General features: G+C 38.4%; 1 protein-coding gene across 2 annotated transcripts in view; it reads left to right on the forward strand.

The window, feature by feature from the left end:
* The window catches only part of ZDHHC17 (zinc finger DHHC-type palmitoyltransferase 17), a 101,037-nt gene that overhangs the window by 12,907 nt on the left and 64,125 nt on the right, over window positions 1-24,005 (forward strand). For both annotated transcript variants that reach the window (XM_070454234.1, XM_020886155.2), the window contains exons 2-3: window positions 13,137-13,240; window positions 16,268-16,390. In XM_070454234.1, coding sequence (XP_070310335.1) covers window positions 13,137-13,240; window positions 16,268-16,390 — 227 coding nt within the window. The remainder of the gene's footprint in view (window positions 1-13,136; window positions 13,241-16,267; window positions 16,391-24,005) is intronic.

Here is a 24,005-nt window from a genome sequence, read left to right on the forward strand (position 1 = left end):
TCAGACTGTTTTCTGGAGTGGCTGTACGTTTTACATTCCAGCCAACTCAGTGGTGTATGAGTAATCTGATCTCTGCCTCCTTTCCAGCATTTGGTGGTGTCACTTTTTAATTTTAGCCCATTTTAATAGGTATGTGGTGGTAAGTCTCGATGTCATTAATTTACATTTCCCTAACCGCCGATGATGCTGACTTTGTTTTCATGTGCTTACTTGCCATCTGTACCTTCCTGGGTTAAGTGTTTCTTCATGTCTGTGTTTTTGCTGGAGCCGCCGTGACAAAATATCACATATGAAATGTCTTAAATAATGAAATTTATTTTCTCATTTATTAGTTCTGGAAGCAAGGAACCCAAGAGCGAGGTCGGCAAGTGTGGTTTCTTCTGAGGTGTCCCTCTGCTTAGCAGATGGCAGCCCTCTTGCTGTGTCCGCAGCGCGTCTGTTTCTGTGTGTATATGCATCTCTGGTGTCGGCATGTCCAGATTTTCTCCCTGGAGCAGGAAATGCCAGCCCATTCCAGTATCCTCCCTGGAGCATCTCATGGGCAGAGGAGCCTGGCATGTCCATGGGATCATGGACAGAGGAGCCTACAGTCCATGGTGTCGCAAGGAGTCGGGTAGGACCGAGCGACTGGCCCTAAGGACGCCAGTCACACTGGATTAGGGCCCTCCTTGATGACGTCATTTTAACTTGACCAGTTAGGGCTTCAGCAGATGGATGTGGGGGGGGGACACAGTTCAGCCCATAACAGTGTCTTTTTCCGGTTTTTAAAGAAATTGTTTTACTCTTGAGTTTTGAGAGGATTGGTTTTTTTTGTTTTTAATTTCGTAGGCAATAGTCTTTTGTTATGGTTTGCAAATATTTTCTCTCAGCCTGTAGCTTGTTTGTGAAAGTTTGATTAAACTTGAAAGTGGAAGTCGCTCAGTCGTGTTCAACTCTTTGTGACCCCATGGACTGTAGCCCACCAGAGATTCTCCAGACAAGAATCCTGGAGTGGGTTGCCAGTCCCTTCTGCAGGGGATCTTCCTGACCTAGGGATTGAACCTGGTTCTCATGCGTTGCAGGCAAACCCTTTACCATCTCAACCACCAGAGTAGGTTGTCTATTCACTCTCATAACTGGGTCTTTCTCAAAGCATATATATATTTAAATTTTGATTAACTTCAGTTTATAAATTTTTCATTCTATGGATTGTATTTTTGATGTCAAGTTTGAGATCTCTTTGCCTAGGAATAGATCCAAGAGGTTTTTTTTCTTGTTTAAACAGTTTATGGTTTTACTTGTAACATTTATGTTTAAGTTCAGGATAAATTTTGAGTTATTTTTTTGCATGACATGTGAAAATTAGGTTGAATATTTCCCCACCCCCCCATAAATGTCCAGCTGCTCTAGCCCCATTTATTGAAAAGTTTATCATCCCTCCATTGAATTGCTTTTATATTATTGTCAGAAATCTGGAGAGCATATTTGTATGTTTTCATTTCTGGTTTCTGGGTTCTATTTCATTGATCTATGTATCTATCTCTCACCCAGTACTGCACAGTCTTGATTGTTGGAGCTATGTACTAGGTAATGAATTGAATAGGCTGTTGCTTTGTACAATTTCTTTTTTTATTTTTGAAATTATTTTAGCTGTTTTAGTTGCCTTTCTATATAAATTTTGTATTTGCACTCAGTTGTGTCCGACTCACTGCAGCCCCATAGACTGTAGCCCACCAGGCTCCTCTGTCCATGGGATTTTCCTGGCAAGAATACTGGAGTGGATTGCCATTCCCTCCTCCCAGGGTATCTTCCCAACTCAGAGACTGAACCTGCGTCTCCTGTGTCTCCACTTTACTACTGGACCACCTGGGAAACCCTGCATATAAGTTTTATTAATAGAATAGTGTTATCTATACATACAGAACACCTTGCTGGGATTTTGATAGGACTTGCCTTACATCCCGTGTGGGGAAAATTGACATCTTAACCATTTTTGGTCTTCCAGTCCGTAAATATGGTATGTCTGCCTATTTATTTAGATCTTCTTTGATTTCTTTCATCAGTGTTCTGTGTTTTTAGTTTAGAAGTACTGCATGTGTTTGCTTATGATAATGTCTGTCCTCTCATGTGCACTCAAGGCATCTCTCCAGCAGTTCTCTGTTCATACTTCTGCCTCATCAGTGTTTGACTTGACCAGGTCATTTCTACTAGCAGTCATTTTTCCCATCCTAAAAACTGTGAAAACCCAAACTGTTTTCCTTTGATTCCACTTTTCTGCCTACTGCCCTAGTTCTTTGCTCTTCCTTGTATCAAAACTTAGAAGGTTTGCCTGTACTTGCTGTTCCCCATTTCTCTCCTTCCGTCTTTTCCTTAATCAGTTGCAGCCTGCTGTGTCCCCCCACCTTGTCAAAGCAACAGGACATCTGTGTTGCTGCATCCAGTGGTTGACTTGGTGACTTTTCAGCAGGATCCATATTCTAGATAAATCTTTTTCAGTTTGCTTCAGGGAAATGCAGATGAAAACAAGATAACAATTTAGTACCCATCAGATTCCTCCAAAATTAACCTGGTTAGTGTAACTATAGTATGGTCATGTGGTAATTCTATTCTAATTTTTTGAGGAATCTCCATACTATTTTCCATAGTGACTGTTCCAGTTTACAGTCCCACCAACAGTGTACAAGGGTTTCCTTTTTTCATATCCTCTCCAACATTTGCTATATCTTGTCTTTTTAGTGGTAGTCATTCTAAGAGGAAATGTAAAGGGAAGAGTATAAAATATATGAATACTGTGATTACAGACTACACAAAGATATATAAATGTTTGGGCAGGTAAACATTATATAGCACTATTGAAGGGAACTTACAAAACTAGGTTACATGAAAAGCTCACACATTTTAGTGTGAAAATGAAAGTGAAAGAAAGTGAAAATTGCTCGGTTGTGTCCGACTCTTTGTGACCCCATGGACTCTACAGTCTATGGAATTCTCCAGGCCAGAATACTGGAGTGGGTAGCCTTTCCCTTCTCCAGGAGATCTTCCCAACCCAGGGATCGAACCCAGGTCTTCCGCATTGCAGGCGATTCTTTACCAGCTGAACCAACAAGGGAAGCCCATGAATACTGTAGTGGGTAGGCTATCCCTTCTCCAGCAGATCTTCCCAACCCAGGAATCGAGCCAGGGTTTCCTGCGTTGCAGGTGGATTCTTTACCAGCTGAGGTATGAGGGAAGCCCTAAAACAAAACAAAATAAAACAAAACACGTACTTGTTAAGGTCATCAAGAATAAGTAAAGTTTGAGGAATTGTCACACCCACGAACAGCCTAGGGAGCCGTGACAACTTTAATGTGACACCTAGATGGAATCTTGGAACAGAAAAAGGACATTACCTAAAAATTAATGCAGTCTGAATAAAGTATAGACCTCAGTTAATAGTAATGTTGATTGAATTAGAACAATTATACCATATGGACATGAGTTTGAGTAAACTCCGGGAGTTGGTGATGGACAGGGAGGCCTGGCGTGCTGCGATTCATGGGGGTTGCAGAGTTGGACACCACTGAGCGACTGAACTGAACTGAATGTTAGATGTTAATAATAGTGGAAACTGGGTGTGTGAAATAATTATGGGGACTCTTCATTGGTTTTGTAAATCTTAAACTATACTAAATAGAAGTTCTAAAAATAAAGTTATTTTTTTTTTTAAGAGAGGGAGAAAAATACACATATAGGCTTTTGTTTATCAAACGTCTATGGAAGGAAAAAAAGTATGCCAGATTTATGTATATTGTTATATACATGTGTATACATATAGATTAATGCTAGAAGAAAATGAAGTGAAAATCAACTTTTAATGGAAGGTGATAAATATTTTCCTAGTGTAAAATTTGTTGGAAGCAAGCAAAGTGAATTTGAGACAGTGGTATTTCTGCAGCATAAAGAGAACTTATGCCTCAAGTTGGTCTGTTTTAAAAGTAAAAGTCATATACTCTTAACCGGTGATCAGGGACCACAGTGGATCACATACTATATAAGAGGCCTCTAACTGAAAAATTGATATGAAATCTTTCCATTGTACTACCAAATCTTTTTTGTCCAATCTTCCCTTAAAGAGGGTGCAACAGATAGATTAGTGAGAAATTCTGTCTTGAGTGGAATGCCATTTGCTGGCGTTGTTAATTAGATATATTTGAAAAGAAAGTTATTTTATAATTTTGTGGTGGCTATTACTTTTCTTTATCCTTCATTGTTCACTTGGTTGTATGTTTTATGCTTGTGAGGGTCGTTTCGTTATTTATTCTTTAAAAAAAAAAACCCTTATGATATTCCTAGAGTTTCGTTCACCACTACCTAGGTTTTAAGAAGGTCTCACGTTTGGCTCATCAGTTGTAGTTAGGACTAAAAATAAGTCAGTTATGCATAGAGGTGTTCTTTCCTTGCTTCTTGTCAGTCACCCTTTGTATTGTTCTATACATTTTATAGAACTAAATTTGAGCAGCTCAAAATTATATCATTAAATACAGTTAGCGTCTTGATTCAGAGTTCACCCTGCTACAGTGACCTGACGGCAGACATTTGCACAGTGCAGCTCCTGAGCATACAGGTAAGCCCTGACATAAGCATGCAGTTAAGCCCTGCTGGGTTTCTGATGCACCCGTGCATATGAGTGAGTGCCCCAAAGGCAGGCAGGGAACACGCGTCTTGTAGGTAACATGTATGTGCTCTAGGATTTCATTGAATTGATTTTGTGCTCCAGTTCTCTCTCTCTCTTTCTTCCTCTTAGTTTGGAAATAGATTTACATTAATTGAGAATTATGGTGTCTTCTCATACCTATATTTGCCATTGTGTTTTGCCCTCTTTGAATTATCTTCATATTCTTTGCCCACTTTTCAAATGTATTGTTACTCATGCTTTTCTCAGAGCCTTTTTTTTTAAACATTAGAATTATTCTTACTGATATTCTTATATTTAACTCTTTAATCTGATTGGAAGTTATCTAATGCAAGGAATGAGATGGGAATCTTAGAGGAAGGGTCCTTAGGCAGACTGAGGCCTGGTCCTGAGACCTGACAGTCACTTACCTAGGAAGCCTGGGAAACTGATCCTGCAGCTCACCTGGTCTTGCATTAATCATTCTGGAAAGTCCTAGAGCTCTTTTGAACAAGTTATTGCTTAGACCTGGTCAGCAGCAAACATATGGTCGTGTCTCCAGAATAGGAGCGTCCAGAATGGCACAGAGATCCCCTAAGAACAGGAGGGTGCATGCTTCTCTCGCTCGGAGAGTGGGATAGCTGTCTCCCTGTATGTTCTCATGGAACATGTTGCTGACCTGGGAAGCTTCCACCTGGGAGTATGCTGCTCTGAATTCTGCTTTGTGTGGAACTGCCTTTTCAAACAAGTTTCAGCAGCATCTGCCATTAAAGAAAATACGTCCTTGGCTGTATTTGTTGGCGCTTTTCTGTCACACACATCACCCTTCTGTGTTGGAGCTTGTTGAATTTCTTTTTTAAAAATCCAAAATGGCTGGTTGTCCACTTGTACCATTTACTCAGTCAGCTATTCTAGGGGATCCCAGGTGGCGCAGTAGTAAGGAATCTGCCTGCCGTTGCAGGAGATACAAGAGACATGGGTTCGGGCCCTGGGTTGGGAAGATCCCCTTGAGAAGGAAATAGCAACCCACTCCAGTAATCTTGCCCAGAAAATTCCATGGACAGAGGAGCCTAATGGGATCGAGAAGAGTTGGACATGACTGAGCACGCATGCACAACCATTTACTGAGTGACATGCCTTTCCTTCTTGATCCCAGTTCTCATTCTTCAAGCTTTATCCTCTGCCCTATTATGCAGCACTCCTAGTTTTTCATTAGCTTGCTTTCTAATATATTGTAATTAATGCTAGGACAAGTCCCTGCCCTTACTGTTCTTTCTGAGCATTCCTGAACTTACTCTTTGCGTGTTTGTTTTTTCAGATATACTCTACCATAGAACCAATTCTTGGAGCACCTATTCTTATAGAGCACTTATAAAAACATCTGTATTTGGTGGGTGATAAAGTACTGTGCCATAGAGGATTCTTTGCTCAGTGCTGCCTCCCTCTTTGTTTTAAATGAATTTAATAGGTCTAGCATTTTTTAAAAGTTAACTAGATTGCACACAGATACTTGGTAACTAGTTTGTTAGCTATCCACCCAAGCATGTGAATAAACACATACTATGGAGTCTGTTGTAGATCACAAACCTCCATCCATAGTTCTTCAGGCACTCTGTCTATCAGATCTGATCCCTTGAATCTGTTTGTCACTTCCATTGTATAATCATTAAGGGATTTGATTTAGGTCATACATTAATGGTCTGGTGGTTTTCTCTACTTTCTTCAATTTAAGTCTGAATTTGGCAATAAGGCGTTCATGATCTGAGCCACAGTCAGCTCCTGGTCTTGTTTTTGCTGACTGAATAGAGCTTTTCCATCTTTGGCTGCAAAGAATATAGTCAATCTGATTTCGGTATTGACCATCCGATGATGTCCTTGTGTAGTCTTTTGTTTGTCCATGTGTTGTTGGAAGAGGGTTGTTTGCTATGACGAGTCCGTTCTCTTGGCAAAACTTTGTTAGCCTTTGACCTGCTTTGTTTTGTACTCCAAGGCCAAATTTGCCTGTTACTCCAGGTATCTCTTGATTTCTTACTTTTGCATTCCAGTCCCCTATAATGAAAAGGACATCTTTTTGGGGTGTTACTTCTAGAAGAACTTGTAGGTCTTCATGGAACTGTTCAGTTTCAGCTTCTTCAGCATTACTGGCTGGGACATAGACTTGGGTTGCTGTGATATTGAATGGTTTGCCTTGGAAATGAACAGAGATCATTCTGCGTTTTTGAGATTGCGTCCAAGTTCTGCATTTTGGACTCTTGTTGAATATGAAGAACTGGACATGGAACAATAGACTGGTTCCAGATTGGGAAAGGAGTACATCAAGGCTGTATATTGTCACCATGCTTATTTAACTTACATGCAGAGTACATCATGAGAAACACTGGGCTGGATGAAGCACAAGCTGGAATCAAGATTGGCGGGAGAAATATCAATAACCTCAGATATGCAGATGACATGACCCTTATGGCAGAAAGTGAAGAAGAACTAAAGAGCCTCTTGATGAAGGTGATAGAGAGTGAAAAAGTTGGCTTAAAACTCAACATCCAGAAAACTAAGATCATGGCATCCAGTCCCATCACTTCATGGCAGATAGATGGGGATTGGGGAAACAATGAAAACAGTGACAGATGTTATTTTTTTGGGCTCCAAAATCACTGTACCCATGAAATTAAAAGGTGCTCCTTGGGAGAAAAGCTATGACAAACCTAGACAGCATATTAAAAAGCAGAGACATTACTTTGCCAACAAAGGTCCGTCTAATCAAAGCTATAGTTTTTCCAGTAGTCATGTATGGGTGTGAGTGTTGGACCGTAAAGAAAGCTGAGTGCCGAAGAACTGATGCTTTTGAACTGTGGTGTTGGAGAAGACTCTTGAGAGTCCCTTGGACTGCAAGGAGAGAACCAGTCAATCCTAAAGGAAATCAGTCCTGAATATTCATTGGAAGGACTGATGCTGAAGCTGAAACCCCAATACTTTGGCCACCTGATGGCGTAGAACTGACTCCTTGGAAAAGACCCTGATGGTGGGAAACATAGAAGGCAGGAGGAGAAGGGGATGACAGAGGATGAGAGGGTTGGATGGCATCACCAACTCAATGGATATGAGTTTGAGTAAGCTCCAGGAGTTGGTGGTGGAGAGGGAGGCCTGGTGTGCTGCAGTCCATGGGGTTGCAAAGAGCTGAAGACAACTGAGTGACTGAACTGAACTGAGCAGATGGAGCCTATTGGGGCTTCCCAGGTGGTTCAATGGTAAAGAATTCATCTGCCACTGCAGGGGACTTCTGTTCGATTCCTGGGTCAGGAAGATCCCTTGGAGGAGGAAATGGCAACCCATTCCAGTATTCTTGCCTGGATAATCCCATGGACAGAGGAGCCTGGTGTATTATAATCCATGGGGTTGCAAAGAGTCAGACACAACTGAGCATGCACACATGGAGTCTTATCATCTTGATGTGCAAGCCGATGTTTGCCTGTACCTGCATATAAGTTTGAGTTTTATCTTGTTGATTTCTCTTAGCAGCAGTGTATGACAGCTGAGCTTGTCACAGTTCTCATTCCTGTCAGCTGTTTCAGCAGCAAGTTCTGTTCAGCAATCCTAGGGCTATGAAAACCTTTTCTGTCAATTTAGGAACCTTTGAGACTCTTTTTGGTGTCTGTAATTGTGTTGTTCTGGTATATAAAATAATTTCATAGTGTGTTAGCCTTAGAAGGGATCTTGGAGGACTTCTGATGTAGTAGTTTTTCAAGTTTTTTAAAAAGCAGCTGAATTTTTTTTTAAATTAAAGATATACTATGTAAATTCCCATATATCTAAAAAGAGGCTAAATAATAAAGTGCTTTGTTTAAGGAGGGAGTGAGTTGAGTGGAGTTGAAACCATCATGCTCTTTGGTGCCCTGGTGTGGTCCTTGAGGCACCTCAGTGAAACCCTCAGCTCATCTTATTCATCTTCCTCTTTCTGCAAATAAGGGACCTGAATCCTGCCGTAGTTAATTGCCTTGCTGGGTTGTAGCCTAGATAAGAGAGTGGCAGACTTTCAATTCAATAGTCTCCCAGTCAAGGACTTTTTCTCTTATATTGTGCTGCTTTTAACGGAATAACTGTATTTTTAAAAGTTGCGATGACCTACATATGTATTTTGAAATCAGTATTACTTTCCTTGGCAGAGAAACCAATTAAATTGCTTCTTGGTTTTCATTCAAATCAAGGAAAAATTATAAGACTTTAAAGTGTTATGATTCATGTTAATGTATGGCAAAAACCACTACAATATTGTAAATTAGCCTCCAACTAATAAAAATAAATGAAAAAAAATTAAAGTGTTATTAAATATTTGTATGTTGAAAATTTATCTGATGTGTAGTAGCAAATTTATAATTAAAAATTAATATTATCTGTACATTTATAGGTGATATTTATTTACATTAGCACATTTTATTTTATACTTTTAAAGTTTAAAAATCACAGCTGTTGCTCCTAGACCTAGTGATAGTGGTGTTTATCTTGATAGAGAATGTTGTCATGTCAGATTGGCAGGGTACTAGTTCCGGAGATGAGTCAGTTTCCAGTGTGATTTAAAATGAGAAAAATAGTTTGAATTATATATTATTACTTTTTTTTTTTTTTAAGTAAAACAGGTTGGAGAGTTGCTTAAACACCGTTCCTTCTACCTTCTTCGTGGGAATAACTCTACCTCTTAAGAATTACTCTAGGTATATATGTAAAACCATCTTTCAAAAAATCTTATTTCCTTTATTAAAAGTAGGAAATTAAATAAAAATCAGATAATTATGATAAAACAAATACTGGTTATAGGTTTAACTTTTAAATGTTACTGGAAAAAAATCTGATTTCTAGTATATTGGAATATCACATCTGGCACTGTCAGTGGGATAAAATGGATAGAAGATAAACTGAGAATACAGTTTAATCATATATAATAACAGGTCTCTGGGGTTTCTATAAAAATGAAATTAAAATCACTTGAAAGTATTATAGTAGTAAGCCTTAAAAAGATATTTATTTTATTTAATGAATATTTGTTATTTGCCTGTAAAAGAACATGTTTGTCCTTAGGAAGAAAAAGAACAGCAGTTTGCCCTAGCAGATTTTCATGTTTACATAGGTTTTGAAGTTATGGTATTACTTTTTGGTCCTTATGTTGCCATCATTTAGGTTTTAGCTTAGCTCTGGGCTTTTAATCTTTGCCCTTGCTTCTTATATACTTTGTCCTTCCACTCTGGTTTGTAAAGGCCTTGGGAGCAAGAGACCATACTGGGTGTTTGCATCTTGGTTTGCGGTTGATCTGAGCACAGTGGTTTGTTGCCCAGTTGCTAAGTGGTGTCCCGCTCTTGGTGACATTAAGCGACCGTAAGCGACACAGCCTAGTGACTGAATGATGAACCACATGGCACGCCAGGCTCCTCTGTCCTCCACTCTCTCCTGGAGTTTGCTCATATTCATGTCCTTTCAGTTGCTGATGCTGTCTAACCCATCTTACCCACTGCCACCCCCTTTTCCTTTTGCCTTCAATCTTTGCCAGCTTCAGGGGCTTTTCCAGTGAGTCGGCTCTTCATATCAAGTGGCCAAAGTATTGGAGCTTCAGCTTCAGCAACAGTCCTTCCAATGAATATTCAGGGTTGATTTCCTTTAGGATTGACTGGTTCTGTCTCCTTGCAGTCCAAGGGACTCTCAAGAGTCTTTTCCAGCACCACAGTTTGAAAGCATCATTTCGGCACTTGGCCTTCTTAATGGTCCAAGTCTCATATGCCTACGTGATTGCTGGAAAAGCCATAGCTTTGACTATACCAACCTCTGTTGGCAAAGTGATATCTCTGCTTTTTAATATGCTGTCTAGGTTTGTCATAGCTTTCCTTTCAGACAGCAAACGTCTTTTAATTTCATGGCTGCAGTCACTGTGTGCAGTGCTTTTAGAGCCCAAGAAAATAAAATGCTACCACGTTTCCCCCATCTGTTTGCCATGAAGTGATGTGACTGGATGGCTTGATCTTAGATTTTTGCTTGTTGAGTTTCAAGCCAGCTTTCTCAGACTTTTCTTTCACCCTCATCAGGAGGCTCTTTAGTTGCTCTTTGCTTTCTGACATTAGAGTGGTATCATCTGCATATTTGAGATGGTTGATACTTCTCCTGGCAAGTCTTGATTCCAGCTTGAGATTCATCTAGCTTGTGATACATCTTGATATTCTTGGTTCACATACTGCTGAAGCTTATCTTGAAGGATTTTGAGCATACCTTGCTATCTTGTGCAATGAGTGCAATTGTATGGTAGTTTGAATGTTCTTTGGCATTGCCCTTCCTTGGGATTGGAATGAAAACTGATCTTTTCCAGTCCTGTGGCCGCAGCTGATTTTTCCAAATTTGGTGACCGATTTGAACACAGCACTGTAACAGCAGAACCCCGTGGACAGTATGAAAAAGCCACAGTGGAGCCTGGTGCAAAGTAACAGCAGTGAGCAATACTACTAGTGATGCCTATATTTAAAATTTTGATGTTTGGGTAGTCTTTTTTTGGGAGGGGTTTGATTTTTAAAAGATAATTCATTTTTATTTTTAAGATTTTGACTGTGAGTTTTTTGACACCCTCTTAAAAAGTTATTTTCCCTATGGTAGGGGAGAATAATATAAAAATATTTAGGAAAAAGAAAGATTAGTGTTACTGATCTGAGAAGTGTCTTTCTCTTATCTTGTGCCATTGAATATAGAGCATTGAGAAGTTGAGAACTGGAATTCAGTGGAGAAGTTTAACAGGAAAGTTAAAAAAAAATTAAATTGGGTAAGTCATGTATTCGGAGACGGCAGTGGCACCCCACTCCAGTACTCTTGCCTGGAGAATCCCATGGACGGAGGAGCCTGGTGGGCTGCAGTCCATGGGGTCGCACAGAGTTGGACACGACTGAAGCGACTCAGCAGCAGCAGCCGCAAGTCATGTATCGGTTAGCTCCGTCAGTTATTCAGAGTGTTGCCTACACCCAGAATACTGTACCTGCTTGTGTTCACATTTAACCAGTTGTACTTTAATGAGTCCAAGAACAATCTCTCAAAAAAAAATCACTTAATAAACTGTATGCAGTATGTATGTTGTGAGTCTTGGCTTAAGACTGATGTCTATCTTCTTTCTTCTGCAGATGTGTATTTGTGATTGTTGTGGTGGTATTTTAATATTGGCGATAGTATTTTCATAAGGAACTAAGCTTTCTTTGGTGAAAGGTTATATTAGGCAGAATTAATTTTTGTGAAACTTCTAAATATTTTGTTGTTGGAAATATTCAGCAATACTGTTGATAGTCTTCTAAATGTATGGCCCAGACAAATCTGTTTTGGAATTTTTCACAGGTTGAATGGCTAGAGTGAGCTGAAGATAATAGCCTTTTTTCCTCCAGTGAACTACCATTAAATTTGTATTACTAAATTTCAGTGGCCAAGAAAAAATGAATTATTCTAAGGATTTAATTCTTTCCAAATATTTTGTTATGCCTTATCTTTTCATTTGCATGTGTGTACACCTATAAGAGAAAAATATCAGAATCATAGAGATTTGAATGGATGATAGTAGAGCCAAACATGCTCAGTTTTTCTGTTTTCATATAGAAGTAATTGGATCTTAGTGCTATATATTGAAGAAATTGACTATGCATAGCAAATTTTGTATTTTAAATAGAAAGTTGCGCATAGTATATAAGCTTTAAGTGGATATATTGATAATATTCTATAAGGCTGTTTAAATTTTTATTTAAAAATTAGTTTGTTTAAGGATGTTGACATTTTTAGGATTACTTAAGCGAATTTATAGGTGGTGCAGTGGTAAAGAATCTGCCTGCCAAAGCAGGAGGTGCAGGAGACAAGGGTTCAGTCCCTGGAACAGAAGGATCCCCTGGAGTAGGAAATGGCAACCCACTCCAGCATTCTTGCCTGGAAAACCCCATGAAAGAGGAGCCTGGTGGGCCACAGTCTGTGGGGTCACAGAGTCAGGCAGGGCTGAGCGCCTGAGCACACACAGAGTGCCCCCACTTTCCATTTTCACCTGAGAGATGCGTAACGTGCGCTCAGCATGACGGAGTGTAGGAAAAGGCGACATCTGAGACGGATAGAGCAGTGTGCTGGGTTCCTGTTCTAGGACCTTAGTTTTTATTTGGCAGGTGATGAAAGTTTTGATGTAGAACTCGAGGTGATGATGGAATAATAGAAAAATTGGTCAGAGAGAATGAGAGTTGATTTGATGAAGAAGTAGAGTTCTTTGGAGCTAAAAATAAATTTCAGTGACTAATTTGTCACTAATTTAAAGTCTTACAGCTGTTTATTTTGAGAGTTTGTATAAGGGCTATATCTGTTTGAATATGCTTTTTCTCCAAAGAGTACGGACTTCAGCATAAGGTTAAAGTTAATATTTTAAATAATGAACATTCTTCAAACAGCACAGAAGCAATAGTAAAATACTGAAATATTTTCTGTACTTTTCTCATTTCTTCTGTGTTAATTTTTTTTTCTTTAACAGGAAATCAAACCTCAGAGCCATTATAACCATGGATATGGTGAACCCCTGGGACGGAAAACTCACATTGATGATTATAGCACATGGGACATAGTTAAGGCTACACAGTAAGTTTCTTGTTGGAGTTGTCTTCTTCTTTGACATCTGTTTTTAAGTCATCAACTGGGTGAGGTCCAGTTGATAAGCCTTTCAAGTAGACTCTTCCAGGGGACCGCCATATAGGTGAGATAATGACTCATTGGGAATGAGGCTTTGAAAGAATTCCTTTCCTGTTCTGCTCACTCTGATACCAGTACCAGGAATATAACATCTTTTTCAAGGCTGCTGGGGAGCAGAGGATGGGACGGTGGTATTTTCAAAAGATTTTTGTTTGTTTATTAGTCTAGCCTTGCCGGGTCTTTGTTGCTGTGTGTGGGCCTTCTCTGGTTGCGCGACAGTGGGGGTCCTCTCTAGCTGTGACAGTGGGGTCCTCTCTAGCTGTGACAGTGGGGGTCCTCTCTAGCTGTGACAGTGGGGTCCTCTCTAGCTGTGACAGTGGGGTCCTCTCTAGCTGTGACAGTGGGGGTGCTCTCTAGCTGTGACAGTGGGGTCCTCTCTCTGTGACAGTGGGGTCCTCTATCTGTGACAGTGGGGGTCATCTGTAGCTGTGACAGTGGGGGTCCTCTCTAGCTGTGACAGTGGGGTCCTCTCTAGCTGTGACAGTGGGGTCCTCTATCTGTGACATTGGGGTCCTCTATCTATGACAGTGGGGGTCCTCTCTAGCTTGGTGCTCAGGCTTCTCATCACAGTGGCTCCTCTTGTTGTGGAGCAGGGGCACTATAGCCTGCAGGCTTCAGTAGTTGTGGGCCATGGGCTTCGTTGCCCCGCAGCATGTGGAGTCTTCCCAGGCCAGGGTTGAACCCGTGTCCCCTGCATTGGCAGGCCGTTTCTTGCCATTGGACCACCAGGGAAGTCTGGGAGTGTTGTATTTTAAAATACCAGAGTCCTCTGCTCTTCCTGAAAGTCTTCTGTTTTTCTTGACCAAAGATACCTTTGGTAGCTGGAAGTCTTGTTAACTTTTTTCCCCCTAGATTCTGAAAAATTTGATGTTCTTTAGTTGCTGAGTCGTTTCTAACTCTTTTGTGACCCCATAGACTGTAGCCCATCAGGCTCCTCTATCCACAGGATTTCTCAGGCAAAAATACTGAAGTGGATTGCCAGCTCCTTTTCCAGGGAATCTTCCCGACCCAGGGATTAAACCCGCATCCTCTGCATTGCAGGTGGATTCTTTACCAGTGAGAACTTTTTGGAAAATCTGAAAACGTTGATAATGCCAGTTTTTCACTACTTTTGTGGAGAGGCAAACTCTCTGAAGCTCTTAGTCCGCTGTCATCCTACTTTACACTGTGTCCACGAAGTCAGAACTCACAGCACTCCCCGCCAGCTCCATTTACCAAGCAAGTTATACTGCTCTACATTAATGTTTCCTTTTCAAACCTGGCTTCTGTTAATATATTCTTTCTCTCCTTTGTCATTAATCTCGCACTCTAATGCATGATTTCCATCAGCAAATATACTCCAGCATCTTTCATCTTAAGGAAAAAAAACACCTTTCTTTACTCCTCAAATACCCTCTTAACTATATGTGCAGTCTATGATTTCTACATTTTAAAACATTTATTTAAATTTTGAAATGTTTCAATCCTCCAGATAAATATAGAGAAGAATATAACTGTCAGATTAAGCAGATGCTAACATTTTGCTGTAATTGTTGCAGGTTGCTCAGCATCCTTTTTCCTTATCTCCCCAAGGAAACTTCTCTTGAAATTACTATGAATCATTCTCATGAGCATTCCTCTGTGTGTGTGTGTGTGTGTGTGTGTGTGTGTGTGTGTGCAGTTGCTCAGTCATAGTTCACTTAACTGGGCACATGTAAACAGTTTTCTGAAAAAGAACAGAGAACTGAAGGTGCTACTTTCATCTCTTGTGAATTGTGGAACTCCTGCTCTTCGCTTCGGTTGATTGACCTTGTGTGTTTGTGTGTGCACGCACACATGTGTGCGCACGTGTGTGTATGTGTCTGTGTGCACGCGCACATGTGTGCACGTGTGAACATACACAGTACCGAGCCAGTGTAGGTGAGCATTAAAGCAGTGAAGACTGTTGAGCATTAGTGAAGATTAATCTCTTTCCCTGTAAACTGTGATATGAATGTGGTTTTAATATTTGCTCCAAATGTCCCGTTGTTATGTAACCTCTTCCCCAGCCTCACCCTGTGGTATGCCTTCCCCATTTTGGAGACCATTCTGATTAATATGGTCAAAGCTCATTTAAATTTGTTATTGTTTCTCATATTTCCAAAGATCCAGTATTTTGTTTTGGATAAAGTTGATGGTTTTTGAGACTCCATGATGGATTCTTGGTGATTTGTTGTATTATTCTTTGCATTTTTGCTTACACATAAAAATTTCCATGTTATAGCATTTTGAGAAATATATATGCAGCCACACAATGACCTAAACAGAAAGGGAGGAAGAGGTTAAGCTCTTTGTATGCGTCTTTCTTCTTTATTAAATTAACATCTTTTCTTGAGCTCTTCCAGTAAACTTTCTCTGTGTCTCATTGACTTAAACTCACAAGACCCTTCCCCATGCACGCTACTTCCCACCTCCACACTTTCTTTTTTATTTGCCTTTAGGAATACCAAAGCTAAATTTCTAAATAAAGCATCTTAAAGTTGTAAGACATCCTTTTTTTTTTTATTTTGTCGTAAATCAATGACAAACTCTTTGTTATTGCTTCTTTATGACAATATTTTAGCATAATTGTATGTATTTTTAATAAGCTGCCTTCAGTGTTTTGTGGAATAAGTGGTGATATTAATAAAAACAAACAACTGATAGATATTTTTATCTATAGTGTCCTGTTCTCTTCTACTTTATGAGGTATTGCATTGTTAGAGAAGTTTAAAATTATAAAATGGGTTAGTAAAAGCTGTTGGAATATTGATATTTCTAAAGTAACACTTTATATTGGGAAAGCCTTTTTAGTTTCCAGGTATCAAAATGGAGCATCAGTTTCTTCTAGAAATGTTATTTTCAGCTTTAAACTTCTTGTCAAATAATGATAGCCACCTCATTTTCCTTCTTCTTAAGATACGGAATATATGAACGCTGCCGAGAGTTGGTGGAAGCAGGTTATGACGTGAGGCAACCAGACAAAGAAAACGTTACACTCCTGCATTGGGCTGCTATCAACAACAGAACAGATCTAGTCAAGTGAGTAGTCTCTTATTTTTAAGGAATTAGTTGTTACTACAAAATTATTGAGAATAATTTTAAAACATATAATTTCTAAAATTCATAGCTTTTAAAATGTAGTTTCTATGTACTTTTTTTCTGAGAAAAAATTGTTTTTAATGTATATTGAATGTTTATTATGTGATTGATACTTTGCTGAGTGCTTTTCCATGTATATTTTAGATCTTAATTCTTGAAATAACCTATGTGAAAAATAACAATTTTTGCTACTGTCCTAATGATTTGGAAACTGATGCATAAAGAGGTTAAATATACTACCAGTGACATTTGGCTGTTAAAGGTTGGTGTCTGGACTTTTAACTCAGGCAGTCTAACCTGTAGCTCACAGTCTAAATATGAATTCTATGGAGAAAAGGAAAGAGGAAAAGGAAAGAGGTGTCACACAGATAGTAGGTAGTAACCTAACTTCATATCAGCATGAATGAAGAATACCTTATATACTCAGTATGAATTATTTTTATTACTTATTTTTCTGCTTATTCAGTAATAATAAGTTAGATAAGCAGGAGTCAGAATGATAACTAAGTCTTAGTAAATCTGGCTTAATAGTCTCTGGCAATTTGAGCCTAAGATCTTTAGATAGAGACATGAATCTGAAATGAACTACTTGCAGATGTGCCTTTGAAGTACAGCATGCAGAGTCTAGAGATAAATAGGATGTTAATATCAAGTAAAAGAATTAGCCCTTAGAGTACTAAAAAAAGATTAAGCAAGTAATAATTAAAGCACTGAACTCCGTGAATCCCTTTCTTCTGGAGAGCGTGTTTCCATCTTATTTGCTCTTTTCCCCCTTCTTACACCTCTAACTTTTCCTCTGCCTGCACAGGGTCTCTTGATGTCTAAATTCTGTTATTGTTTGTCAGAAAATTTTTTTGTTTCATCTTCATTTGTGAAGGATATTTTCAGATGGCATAGAAATTTAGGTTGGCCATTTTATTTTTATTTTTGTTGTTTACTCATTGAGAGTATCATTCCACAGTTTTCTGGCTTCTGTTACTATTGATAAGTCAGTCTAAGTAATACACTTTTAAAGGCTTTGCTTTCTTTTTCCTTTCTTTTTTTCTGACTGCTTTTAAGTTTTTTCTCTTTCTGGTTTTCTGCAGTTTCATGATGACGTTTCTAAGTGTGGATTTCTTTTATTTACTCTGAGATTGCAAGAAATTCTTGATTCTGTGGATTGATGTTTTCATCAGTTCTGGAAAATCTCAGCCATTATTTCTTCAAATAGGGCTTCCCAGGTGGCACTAGTGGTAAAGAACCCACTTGCAAGTGCAAGAGACACAAGAGACACGGGTTCGATCCCTGGGTTGGGAAGATCCCCTGGAGGAGGAAATGGCAACCCACTCCAGTATTCTTGCCTGGAGAATTCCATGGATGGAGGAGCCTGGTGGGCTACAGTCCATAGGGTCGCAGGGAGTTGGACATGACTGATGTGACTTAGCACGCATGCATTTCTTCAGACATTGCTTCTGCCCCGTTCTCTTTTTGTCTCTTCCTGGAACGCCAGCTAAATATATGTCTGACCTTTTCATTGTATACCGTGTCTCTTAACCTCTCTTTTGTGTGCGCCGTCCTTTTTTCCTCTGCTTCATTCTGGAAACTTCTTCTGACTTACCTTCCAGTTCTTTTGTGCTCTATGTGTTGTCTGCTGTTAAATCTATTCATTGAGTTCCTAATTTTGTTTTTTAGTTCTAGAATTTTTATTTTCTTTTAGCTTATATTATTTATTCTTTTGTTGCTGAAATTTTCCATTTTGTGTTACATACTTAAATATAGTTATTATATAATTTGTCTGAGAAGACAGCATTTTGAGCCCATGTGGGTCTGTATCTGTTGTATTATTCTTTTGTGTGCCTGTTTTATCTTTGAATGTATACTAGATATTATTTTTGAAAACTTAGTTGTTGAATAATTTGAGGCCTAAGGTGAGAAGATACCATTTGTTTTCATTAAGCCCAACTTTTAGGCTTTAGATTTTCTGGGTCACTCAATCAGGTGGCTGAAGATTGTGTTAGAGCAAGGTTTCATTCTGGTCCTGAATTACCGCTGCAGTTAAACTCTCGGGGTCCCAGCCCTTCTTTTCCTCTGTCTGCCGAGGCTCTCTCTGGGCCAGCTCTCCTGCCTCAGCAGAGTGTCCTTGGGCAGATGGAGCCCAAGCAGTTTTCTGACTGTTCCCAGTTTTAACCTTCTCCTGAATCTTAATTTCCTGATGAAGGTGAATGCTCTTAATCTTCTTAGGTTTTATTTTTAGGAAATATTTCTTATATTTTGTTGAGCTTTTTAAAGTTTTCTTTAATTGAGTTGGTTCGAATTATCTAGCCTTCTGTAGGCTCTGTATTTTTTTTAATTACTGTTATTTTTAATCACAATAGTACATAAGCAATTAAAAAAATTAAATAGTACTTAAAGTCTTAAAGTAAAAACAGCAGCCCCTCCCTACCCTTTGGGTTCTATACCCCAGAGGTAACTATTTTCAGTACTTCAGATGTTTCTTTCATTATTCTATTTTATATTTTTATTTTGTCACTTTTATGTAGAAAGTTATCTATACACAAATGATAGCAAATGCTTTTCAGCTTTTTTCATGTAATTTTTGTTTTCTGAAGATTTTTCATATCAGTACTAGAACTACATCATTCTTTTTAAAAAGCTGCATAATGTTCAATTGTATGGACTTTATTTAATGGTTTACCTATTGGTGAACATTTAGATTAATTTTAGTGTTTTTACTATTTCATACAATGTTGTAATTCATACCTTCTTCACATAGCCTTTTGCTTATGTTCATGTATATCTGTAGAATTCTTATGAGAAGGAAACTGAGGAGGATGAATTTTAGTAAATATTGCCAACGTTTGTGCTGTTTCTTGGCTTATTAGTTATTTTATTCTGACTTTCCTTTTGGGGATAGCTAGATGTCCTAGAACACCTCACTGCTAATACTTCCTCTATCTGCTGTTACAGTTTTAGTTATATTACTGTGCAAAGTTTAAACTGTTGTGCGTATGTAAATTCTCACTGATAAGCCCAGAAGTGTTCAGTGATCCGTTTCTTTTCTTGTAGAATTTTTATTTTTGTCTGAAGTAATAGTTGCTTTTTCCCCCTCATTTGTTTAACTTTCTGTATATCATAACTGATTGTTCCATACTCTTAAATAGAACTTAAAAACCATCTGTGTAATAGTATCAGATAATTTATTGGTTCCTTTTTCGGTGGAGTGGGGAGGATGAAATCATTTCTGAATTTCTCTGTCTTTCTGTTCTAGCAAAGACTGTTTGCCCTTGAGAGCTGCATACAGCCATCGTCTTCAGACATACCTTTGCATGCCTTCTGCAAAATCCCTTTGCTGCATTGTTGGTTTCCTGCATCTCAGATGCTTCTGTCTGTTGGTTTACTCTCTGCTCTTAGTAGATAACTGAACTTTCTGATAACTTTCTGAGAGAAAGAGAGTGCTTGGGAGGAAAATGTTTTGAAGTTACTATCTCTTATGCCCTTAAACCTTATTGGTTGGTTGGCTGAGCATAGACTTCTAGATTGAACTTAATTTTCTCAGAATTTTAAAGCATTACTTGATTATGTTTTTGCTTCAGGTGTTGCAGTTGAGATATGTTTGATCTCATTCTGTTGATCAAAAAGTCACATTTGTCTTGTGTAAATAAGAAGCTCTAAAATGATAAAATGCAGACAGAAAGTCTTGATGTTGCCTGCCTTATGGATTGTTCGCCACTTATGGACAAGTGAGGTTACAAAATAAAGTCAGTAATTGTAGACTGGGTTAATAATTATAGTGTCTGTGTATATTATATCTTCAGGGGGGTAAATTTAATTTCTTACAATACATAGTCTAGCAAGTTACTTTCCTAAAACAAACATAATTGTGAGTAAATATCATTTTCAATAGCAAGTAGTATTCATAGCCTCAGGATTTTTACTTTTGAGTCTAGAGTTACACCCTACTTTAAAGCTAAAGCATATTACTATTTCATGGATGCTAGCAGAAGATACATGATTCTGGTAGAGACAAAGGCCTTTATTATTCGTAGTGTAGCAAATAGCATGAGCATCTTATTTTCATAGCTCCCTCTTGCTCCATAGGTTCTGTGGGAGCAGCTTGAAATGGCCCAGATGGATGTAGCACACACAGTGGATATTCATTGCCTTTTTTTTTTTTTTAGCAGTATTTAAGATTTTTTGCTGTATAACAAGAAAGTATATTTATTTCTTCTTTACTCAGAAAATAGAAATATGAAACATTGACACTAATTCAAAATTGCATCTCTTTCAGATATTCCAGTTTGATCATTGATCATACATTGACTTTGTAGATCATATATAGATGTAATGTTTTCAGTTTGGAAAGTCTAGGCGTGACTACAGGGTCTGTAACAAAACAGATGAAATGCAACTAAATATGACAAAAAGACAAAGATAAGCCAGCTGTTAGAAAGCTTGAGTCAGGATATTAGAAAGATATTCTAACAATTTTTTTAGATATAAATTGTATTTATTTATTTAAATTTATTTGTTTTTAATTGAAGGATAATTACAATACTGTGTTGGTTTCTGCCATGTATCAGCATGAGTCAGCCATAGGTATACATACGTCCCCTGCCTCTTGAGCCTGCATGCCACCTCACGCCCCCTCCCGCCCCTCTAGGTTGTCACTGAGCTCCCTGAGCCACACAGCAGATCCCCACTGGCCATCTGTTTTGGCATATGGCAGTGTACATGTCTCCATGCTGCTCTTTGTCCCACCCTCCTCCCCCCCCCGCCCACGTCCACAAGTCTGTCTCTGTGTGTGTCCATTGCTGCCCTGCAGATAGGTTCAGCAGTACAATATTTCTAGATCTGGTATATGTGCATTAATATATAATGTTTGTTTTTTTCTTTCTGACTGACTTCACTATGTACAGTAGACTATCAGTACATCCACCTCATTAGCACTGACTCAGATGTGTTCCTTTTATGGCCGAGTGATATTCCATTGTGTATGTGTACCACAGCTTCTGTATCCATTCATCTGTCAGTAGACATCCAGGTTGCCTCCATGTCCTAGCTATTGTACATAGTGCTGCAGTGAACAATGGGATACATGTGTCTTTTTCAGGTACAGTTTCCTCAGGGTAAATGCCCAGTAGTGGGATTGTTGGGTTAATCCCAGCAATAAAACTAGGAATAACTAGTTTTATTCCTAGTTTTTTTTAAAGAAACACCATAGTGTCTTCCATAGTGGAGATATCAATGTACATTTTCACCGGCAGTGCAAGAAGTTTCCCTTTTCTCCACACTCCCTCCAGCATTTATTGTTTGCAGATTTTTTGATGATGGCCATTTTGACTGATAGGCGATACCTCATTATAGTTTTGATTTTCATTTCTCTAATAATGAGCAGTGTTGTGCATCTTTTTGTGTGTTTATTAGCCATTTGTATTTCCTCTTTGGAGAAATGTCTGTTGAGGTCTCTTTCCCACTTTTTGATTGGAACATTTGTTTTTCTGGTATTGAGTTGCATGAGCTGCTTGTGTATTTCGGAAATTAATCCTTTGTCAGTTGTTTCATTTTACTGTTATTTTCTCCCATTCTGAGGGTTGTTTTTTCGCCTTGTTTATACTTTCCTTCGCTGTGCAAAAGCTTTTAAATGTAATTAGATTATACTTGTTTATTTTTGTTTTTATTTCCATTACTCTAGGAGATGGGTCATAGAGGATCTGGCTGTGATTTATGTCATACAGTGTTCTGCCTGTGTTTTCCTCTAAGAGTTTTATAGTTTCTGGTCTTACATATAGGTCTTTAATCCATTTTGAGTGTATCTTTGTGTGTGCTGTTAGGAAGTGTTCTGATTTCATTCCTTTATACGTAGCTGTCCAGTTTTCCCATCGCCACTCACTGAAGATAGTTTTCTCCATTGTATATTCTTGCCTCTTTTGTCAAAGATAAGGTGCCTGTAGCTGTGTAGGTTATCTCTGGGCATCCTATTTTGTTCCATTGGTCTATGTTTCTATTTTTGCGCCAGTACCATACCGTTTTGATGACGGTAGCTTTGTCGTGTAGTCTGCAGTCAGAACAATTGATTCCTCCAGCTCCGTTCTTCTTTTCCAAGATTGCTTTGGCTCTTTGGGGTCTTTTGTGTTTCCATACGAACTGTAGAATTTTTTGTCCTAGTTCTGTGAAAAATGCCTTTCGTAGTTTGATAGGGATTTCATTGAATCTGTAGATTGCTTTTGGTAGTGTAATCATTTTCACAGTATTGATTCTTTCAACCCAGAAACATGGAATATCTCTCCATCTGTTTATGTTGTCTTTGATTTCTTTCATCAGGTAGGTTTATTCTTAGGGTTTTTTTGTTATTGTTGTTATTGTTGTTGCAGTGGTAAATGGGATTGATTCCTTGATTTCTCTTTCTGATTTTTAGTTGTTAATGAGTAGGAATGCTAGTGATTTCTGTGTATTGATTTTGTATCATGTGACTTTACTAGAGCTGATTAGCTCTATTAGTTTTCTGGTAGTATCTTTAGGGTTTTCTGTGTATAGTATCATGTCATCTGTGAACAGTGAGAATTTTGCTTCTTCTTTTCCAATCTGGGTTCCTTTTATTTCTTTTATTTTCTGATGGCCATGGTTTGGACTTCCAAAACTATGTTGAATCATAGTGGCAAGAGTGGGCACCCTTTTTGTTCCTTATCTTAGATGAAATGCTTTCAGTTTTTTACCATTGAAAATGTTTGCTGTGGGTTTATCACTTATGGCCTTTCTTATGTTGAGGTAGGTTCCCTCTATGGCCGTTGTTTTTAGAGAAAGTTTTTATCATAAATGGGTGCTGAATTTTGTCAAAAGCTTTTTCTGCATCTATTGAGATTATCGTATGGTTTTTGTCTTTCAGTTTATTGATATGGTGTATCACATTGATTGATTTGTGTATATTGAATCCTTGCATCCCTTGGATAAACCCAGCTTGGTCATGGTGTATGATCTTTTTAATGTGTTGTTGGATTCTGTTTGCTAGAATTTCACTGAGGATTTTTGCATTTGTGTTCATCAGTGATATTGGCCTGTAATTTTCTTTGTTTGTCATATCTTTATCTGTTTTGGTATCAGGGTGATGGTGGCCTTGTAGAATAAATTTGGAAGTGTTCCTGCCTCTGCAGTTTTTTGGAAGAGCTTGAGTAGCATAGGCATTAGGTCTTCTCTAAATGTTTGATAGAATTTGCCTTTGAAACCATCTGGCCCTAGACTTTTGTATTTTTTTTTCAGAGATTTTTTACCACAGTTTTGATTTTTATTTCCTTCTGATTAGCTTGTTCATAGTTTCAATTTCTTCCTGGTTCAGTCTTAGAAGATTGAACTTCTCTAAGAATCTGTGCATTTCTTCTAGGTTGTCCATTTTATTGACATGTTGCTCTTATGATCTTTTGTACTTCTGCATTGTCTGTTGTAACCTCTCCTCTTTCATTTTTAATTTTGTTGATTTGATTCTTCTCCTTTTTTTTCTTGATCAGTATGGCTAATGGTTTGTCAGTCTTGTTTATCTTCTCAAAGAACCAGCTTTCAGTTTTTTTGGTTTTTACTATGGTTT

The sequence above is a fragment of the Odocoileus virginianus genome, chromosome 24, assembly GCF_023699985.2.
Source record: "Odocoileus virginianus isolate 20LAN1187 ecotype Illinois chromosome 24, Ovbor_1.2, whole genome shotgun sequence".
Taxonomy (NCBI): domain Eukaryota; kingdom Metazoa; phylum Chordata; class Mammalia; order Artiodactyla; family Cervidae; genus Odocoileus; species Odocoileus virginianus.